Below are 8,081 nucleotides of genomic sequence, written 5' to 3'. Positions count from 1 at the left end.
TCACACAGGCAATTTCAGGCTATTCACTCACACAGGCCATTTCAGGCTATAAAAGGAAAGTAATAAAATTTATTTTCACGGAAATTAGAATTTTCAGTTGTCAGTAATGCATTGAGTGTATGATATTTTTTTCATTTGAAATGTGAAAATGAAAATATACCTCAATGTCTGTCTTTGATTGCTTCTTCATTTTTTCCATTTCCGAATAAAGAAGCTCTAAACTTTGCCTATGGCTTTCTTCCATCTTTTCCAACGCCTCCTCTTTTTCTTGATTCAATCTTTCCCATTGTTGTTCTGAAAAAAATAATGTGTTATGTTACGTTAGTATTTATTAAGGTTAATAATAATGTTACGTAAATATTTATTAAGGTTAATAATAATGATGGTTTATGTAATTGAAGGCTTACGAAGTTTATTTTGGTATTCATGTTCGAGATGCTCTAGTTTCAACTGAGCCTCATTCTGTAACTGCTGCTTTACGAGTTCAATTGTAGTTCTTGAATTACCTACTTGTAATTGTAAATTTGCTTCGCTCTGTTGAACCCTTCTATCGCACTCTTCTCTCACAGCAGCTGAAATTTAGTCAATTACATTCAATGTACTTTTTTACCGAAGTAGTTTAGTTTATTGAAAATTTAGGGTAAAAGTTAACTTACTCAATTCTTTTTCATGTTGTTCTTGAATTTTTTCGATCTTTTCTTGATAGCTCATGTCCAACTTATCCATTTTTCTTCTTAAATCAAAGATTTCTCTGTCTGCGTTTGTTTGGATTTTATCAAAATCATTCCTCTTAGAGTCTTCTATTTCACTAATTTTCTTCTTGTAATTTTCAATCTGAATTAAAAAAAACAATTGTTAACTTCCTGACCAAAAATACAAATAAATTAAGGTAATTTCTTTTAATTTTTTTTAGTAATTATCGATCGTAGTTCTACTTAATTACTAGCAAGATTGGTGCTATGAAAATAATTATTAAAAAGAAAAAATAGAAAAATTATTTTGGACTCATAATGTATCATTTTGTATTATGTATTGCAATGGTTCTCAAAAAATTTTAAAGTAACAAATCATGGCCTACCTTACACGGTACGCCTAATTGGAATGTTGACTGCGCCTGTGTTCTTATTACAAGCAATGGCTTGACAAATATTAATGTTTGAATAAATAATTTCCCAATGACATATCATGGACCTATTTGCTATAATCTGTGGATCCCTAGGGGTTAACAGACCACCTTTCGGGAAAAGCTTGTGCATAGAATAAAAGAAAAGTTTATAAACAGCACTTGGTGATCCTGGCATTGAACCTTTCCATTCTCTAAACCTTTTATTTACTTTTAAGTCTATATTATTACTAATTTCATATTCATTTTGTTCTGGTGGGTTCGACTAGTTGAAACTTACAGTAGACTAAACATGGGCTCAATAAACCTAATTATTTTATTACCTCTTTTTTCAAATCTTGAGATTTCTTCTCCCAGGTTTGTTTGAGCTGCGAAATTTCTTGATCTTTTAATTTCTTAACTAATTCCACAGCCGCATTCTTTTCTTCCCGGAGGGACCTTTCCGTATCAGTCTTAACTCTGAAATTTTCTCTTCTCAGTCTTTCCTCCCACTGAAAAAAAAAAGTCAACATTTTAGCATTCTGCCAGTCATGAATAAATATAACAAAATTAAAATAGAGTCCTTCTCTCTATATGTTAGAAAAGGTAAGGTAGGGGACAACAAATTTAGTTTATTATTGTTTCCTAATAATGCTCATTATCAGATATAATATTTTGTTATTTAGGAAGGTTTTAGTTTTCTGATTTTCTATGTTTAAATAATAATATTTTTTTGGTGGCTTTGTTCTAAAAAGGTCAAAATGTTAATTTTTTTAGATTTTATTTTACTTATACTTGTATCATAAATTTTCATTTGACTAAGTCTTCAATTTTATAAAGTCTAATGTCAAAAAACAAACAGAAAGAACTAGAATTTTTATTACATAAGCCAAATATCATAGTGTTTTATGATTTGTTTCTATAAGGGTCAAAGATGACATTCTCATGTCTCTGAATTATAACAATTTGGGAATTGAACCTTTTAGAACCAAACCACAGATTCAAATTCTTACCAACACAAACTAAAGAAATCTGAAGTAAATTAAAAGTAATCGATTTAAAATTTTGAATATTTTGTTATTACAATTCATTTAAATTTTTATAATAAGGCCAATATTACATGAATAATTGTATATTCCATTAATAATAAATTTGTTTCAATTCTAATCTTAGTCTTTTAAGTAAGTATAGATCAAAATATGAAAAGTGTATACATACCTCAGTAGTCAATTGGTTAACCTGTACTTCCAATTTTAGTTTCGCTCTCCTATCTTTATCAATTAGTTCTTCTCTGTGCAGAGCCTTAAAAATATGGAAATGGTTTATTTAGATTTATTAGTGACTAATAAAATTTCACAATCTTTGAAGTTCTGAAAATTAAACTGATTAGGATTTTGCTGATTTCCATCATTACAACAAATAATTTAAAAATATTCATCCTCTATTATTGAATGAAACATAATAAATATCAAAACATAATAAATCAATTATAAAAGTATGAAGAGACATTTACCTGTAGTGTCGCAACGTGATTTTTCTCTTTGTCAAGGGAAGCCCTTAAACTGTGTACTTCTTCTTGAAGTATTTTTTCGCTGACTTGTAACTCTTCAAGCTTTCTGTTTGTTAGCCTCAAGTTTTTCCTTTGCTCAGAGCTCGTTTGCTTCAGTTGATTAAGCTCGATTTCGCATAATTTCAAATGAGAAATCTGAAATGTTTTAAATAATGTTTTATTATAATCTTCTGCATATATAAGTACTGAAATTATAGTTTCAATATTTAGAATTTTTCAAAAACATAAATTTATGATCCCTGTCACAGAACTATTATTACACTTCTCCCTAACCTAATTTCATTCTCAAGTATAACATTTAAAATTTATTTTTGGTCCAGTGAGTCATTATTTTAAAATTGTTTGTTTTTCCAATTAGGGAAGTTATTCTTTAAATATAAACAGTTGATTATTCGAAAAATATTAGACACCAAAAATTAGTCCACTTACAAAAAAAAAAAGGGAAGTATGTGGAATAATAATTTTCTCTTTGACTTAATACAATTGTTTTCTAATTTATGGAGCATACCAGATAAAAACTTCAGTGACAGACAGAGATACACACTTCAACTGTGATAAAAAAGTATCTATTAAACATCATCAGATTTTAAACTATTTCATAACAAATTAAACTTTATTTTTTTCTTTCACTTATCCTATAGATGGAATATGTAGTAAGAAAAAGCATTGCGATCGAGAAAATTTTTGAATTCAAGTCCTTGACAGAAATACACATTTTGAAGTCTCCCGAGTCTGGCAAAATGGTATGTCTTTGAACAGCCTAGCTCCAAAACAAAAAGTCAGTTGAAACTGAAATTGCATATTCAAAGCAAGCATATGGTTGGGATATTACAGCAACTTTTTCTTTAAAATTAACTAATCGAAAGTGCCACTTAATTTAATAGATTTAATTTTTTTGATTTTCTCATAAACGGCTCTAACAATTTAGATTAAAGCTGGTATACAAATGCAAAATTAAATAATCTTTTAAATCAGCTAGGTCTTATTCTCAATGACATAGTTTGATAGGTCTGCGCCCACCCAATCTCTTCTTCTCAATGACATAGTTTGATAGGTCTGCGCCCACCCAATCTCTTCTCATCCCATTCCGTAATACACGGCTTTGTTAAACTGTTGTTGGCAATGACAATGTTGATACAGATAAATTCAACATGAGTCTACTAACCCAAACAAGATCTGGTAACATAGGTAGTGTCGTAAGTGAAAGTTATGTTATGCACACTCCACACAAGATTTTTAGTTTAGAATTCCCAACATTTTTACACAAAAATCCTTTTACCTCTTTCCAAAATCTTTCATGAAATTTGGTTATACCATTGGATAAGTATTATAAAAAATTGTACGCAGTTACAATAAATGTTCTCTGTCTCTTCTCCGATACATAAGACTTGACTCACAAAGCATCTGCTTTATGTTTACAGTCAAACGATTTCAGATGGTCTTAACTGATTGAAAAATGTTTGCCTCTTCCAATGGTGTCATTTTTTGTAAAAAATCATGTTTGGAATAGTTAGAATGATTTTAATGTAAAAAAAATTGAGAATTAAAAAAGAAATTATGTTTAAATATCCACAAAACCGTTAAACATTGGATGATGTTAATAGAATTGACCCCTGAGTATTCCTGGTTCTTATCTGGTGCACACTGTATAAGAAAGACAAAAATGCCTTCAGCTTCTAATCTGATCTAAGGATATTTTGGTGGCAGCATTATTTTTAAAGATCGATGATCTCTGAGCCGTAATTGAGGCTTAGAGTGCAAAAATGGTGGAGGTAAAACCTAAAATTTTGATATATTCTGAACTTCAGGGGAAGTTCTATGGAGATTTAGTTAGAAATAACTCTTTTTTTCTGTTAAAATTAGTCAGATAGATATACAACTATTTAAAAACATCTAATATTAAAAATGCACTTATTAATTAATTAAATAACTATTTTTTATTAAATTTATTTTGATGGAAAAGAATGATACAATACATTTGCTTTATTGAGGTTTTGGTTTTGATGTGGAGGATTTTAAGAAAAATATTATATTACTTTGTTACATTAATAATAAATGATATAATAATAAATAAACACTACTAATACTAATGGTTTTGAAATAATTAATATGATAATTAAGATAAATGATAAATTTATATTTTCTCCATTAATTACCTGTTCAAGATCAGCTTGAGCGGCAGCCAACTTTTCAGCCAGCTCTGAACTCTTTTTGTCGTTAACTGTTTCTAAGTCTTGCATTTTCTTTTTACAAGCCTTTTGAACCTCTCTTAATTTCCACTCAAAGTCCTCTAGCATTTGAACTTCTCTGCTAGAATTGAGTGTTCTAAGGTTTTCAAATTCTTTTTCGTATTTAGCCTCCGTTTCTTCCTGATCTGTAAGAGCTTTTTCTAAAGCCTGAAAAAACAAAAAAAAAATTGAAATAAAAACTAATTTATATTCTGAGGTATATTTTACCTGAGAATAAAATGAATAGACGATTGATAATAAGTTAGTGAGGATGTATTTGCTTTATATTTGTATCTCGGAGGTAAAAGAGTGCCAGTTCATTAACTTTACAGAAGAGAAAGTCGGACAGATGTCTCTCTATGACTAAAAGTACACTTACAATTTAAAAAAAAAAAAAATGTAATAACTCCCTTCTTCTTTTTTATTTATTATGTTTTGATTTAAAAGTTTTTATTTTATAAATATTAAATTGTACAATAAATATTAAATTGCCTCCAGATGCATCCTTATATAATTTGTTTTTCTTTGCTACTTATTAAATATCAGCTATGTTTTACATTTTAGTAAAAAAAGAACTAAAGGAAAAAAAGTAAATCGTTTTTTAATGATTTTTACAAAAATATTTGTTTATTTTGCTTGTGTTTATATCTATGGATTATTTTTGAAAATTTTTCTATTTTGGATTATTAAAGGATTTAAAGAGTTAAGGCAAGATTGAAATATATTATGAGTCAATTTGTAGATCTGTAAATTGGTGTCAGTATTTAATTCTTAATGCAACTTAGTTATTCTGGTGTTACATGAATAGGTTTTAATGATTCAGAGGCATTTTGGAATAGTTATAATTTTTTTTTTTTTAAGTTGGTTAAATTCCTCCCTAAGTGATAGGCATACGTTATGATAGGTCGAAAAATGTAGAATGTTTCACAATTTTGTGTCATGTGTCATCTTTATCTTCTCTGTATCATTCTAATTTTGTGTCATGTGTCATCTTTATCTTCTCGATATCATTCTAATTTTGTGTCATGTGCCATCTTTATCTTCTCGATATCATTCTAATTTTGTGTCATGTGCCATCTTTATCTTCTCGATATCATTCTAACTTTAAAAATATGAAGGAGATAGTCAGAGCTATGATCAAAAAATAGTGAGCAACTAGTTTTAATTTTTAAAAAATATTTTGTGTTAATTTTTTACCGCACTCCCCGACTATTTCCTACATATTTTGAAATATATGGTCAATAATTTATACATGTAACATTCTAATTTTAGTAAATGTACTGCCAAAGTGAGTACAAATACCTTACAATAGCTGTGGAGGAGCTCAGAGGTATAGAATACTTTATATATTTATATTTCTATCTTAAACGAGAGCAGTTTGACCAGATATTTCTCTTCGGATAAAATTTACTTATCATTTTTTAAAAATAATGTAACCTTCCTTAAAATTGGTCTTGGAGATAGTCATCAAGGTAAAGCAAAAATTGTTAATGTTAAATTGAAATTGAAAAATGTGAAATAATGTTAAATTGTTAAAAAATGGACATAATCTCTTTTATCCCCGAGTTACAGATATAGACTACTTGTCTAGAGATGAGAATTATCGGAAAATTTAATAAAATAAATTGCTTTAAGATATACACTACTTTTTGTATGATCTGGACCTCCATATCCCTGTCGGCTTCTAATTTCTTATAACTAGTTTGTAAGGAACTTATTTCCGATTTCACTTGAGCCAACTCGGCTTCCAATTCCTTTATTCTCCTTTCTGCTTCCTCCAACTGCTTACTACTCTTCACTTCTTTCTCCACCACTTGTGAGGCTAAAGATTACAATCAGACAATAACATTTATTAAAACATAATAATCTTTCCGCTATATATCAAAACAGAATAATATTTACACAATATTATGTTAGTCGCAATGATTTGTAGTTGTCGATTCTATTTATTTTTAATTATTAATGTTCTCCTTTTGACTTTCTGTAATTAGTCTAAAATATAACTTAGCTTGTAATTTATTTATAAAACAAATATTGGAGAAATGAATGAATGAAAAATCAATATTTATTCTGGAAGATTTGGTCCCATAATAATAACCATGTGGGAAATTTGAGGAGCTTTTTTTCTGGCTTCAATATGTCAAATTAAATAAAATAATAATAATTATAGAAATAGAATAAGAACATGAGATAAAAAAAAAAAATACATACTTATGCAAGCTTGCATGGATATTTATTATTCATAAGTACACGGAAGATCGATAATGGAGGAGACAGACATATAATAGATGTTAAGGAGGAAGCTTTACAAATGAATATGAGTAAGGAATTCTAAAATAAGGTAGCTCAAATGGTAAAAGATTTTTCAAAGGAAGCAGTCTATGGGAAGGGATGCACAAATTGGTAGGTTGCGATCTTATGTTTAGCAGCTGGGAGGACAATAATATAGCAAAGTTTTTTGTTTCTTAAGGAATAGAATATGAATGGCAGTGAAAGATATGAGAATGTCTTGGAATACCGAAGATGAATCTTATGAAGAAGTTCATTGATCTTTTCAGTTTTGTCTCATGTTTACCAGCCAGTCCTCCATGTACCAAGTACTTATAGGCAAAGTGAAAAGGAATAAGGGAGGGTACTATAAGATGACGGGTACTTTGGCAAAGTGAATCATGGAATGGAGTGAGATGATTTTTTATTCAGTAGCTGACGTTCAGAAAGGTCAGCTTATTAAAATAAAACTTCAGCCTTTCAGAGATCTTTATAATCTCAAGTTTTAAAGAATTAACAGATGATTTGGAAATGTAGATTCGAGAGCTGGATGCAATGTGATTCCCATTGAAATTTTATTTTTATTTTTCCCTGAAAATTTTGTAATGCAAATCCTATTAGCAATCTACATGTTGAAGGGGGTAATATCGTTACATATTTCAATTTTATCCTAAAATTTTAAATATATATTGTAATATGCTCTTTTTGAGTAAATAGTATATTTTTGATGTATAAAGGGTTTTGATATGTTTTATTTTATGTATCATTATAATATTCATTTGTTTTGTTTATCCAAAAAGCAAGCTAACCAAGTTTCATTGTTTATAATAACTTCGTGATACAAAAAACCAAGATGGCGGTATGTTGAACCAAGGCCATGTTGAGCAGATTCAAATATCATAAAAAACTATTT

The 8,081-nt window shown here is 28.8% G+C and overlaps 1 protein-coding gene across 1 annotated transcript in view; it reads right to left on the bottom strand.

Annotated features, from left to right (window-relative positions):
- The window catches only part of LOC106688117 (protein FAM184A), a gene marked incomplete in the record, with an annotated part of 76,799 nt that overhangs the window by 9,975 nt on the left and 58,743 nt on the right, over positions 1–8,081 (bottom strand). The window contains 8 exon segments of the mRNA XM_067049402.1: positions 161–294; positions 408–572; positions 657–834; positions 1,447–1,614; positions 2,321–2,404; positions 2,616–2,807; positions 4,829–5,068; positions 6,547–6,722. Of these exon segments, the coding sequence (XP_066905503.1) occupies positions 161–294; positions 408–572; positions 657–834; positions 1,447–1,614; positions 2,321–2,404; positions 2,616–2,807; positions 4,829–5,068; positions 6,547–6,722 (1,337 nt within the window).

The sequence above is a fragment of the Halyomorpha halys genome, unplaced genomic scaffold (assembly GCF_000696795.3).
Source record: "Halyomorpha halys isolate HHAL.00 unplaced genomic scaffold, Hhal_1.1 Scaffold1054.1, whole genome shotgun sequence".
Taxonomy (NCBI): domain Eukaryota; kingdom Metazoa; phylum Arthropoda; class Insecta; order Hemiptera; family Pentatomidae; genus Halyomorpha; species Halyomorpha halys.
Note: the sequence above shows the minus strand (reverse complement) of the source record. Positions and strands in the feature narration are given on the sequence as shown.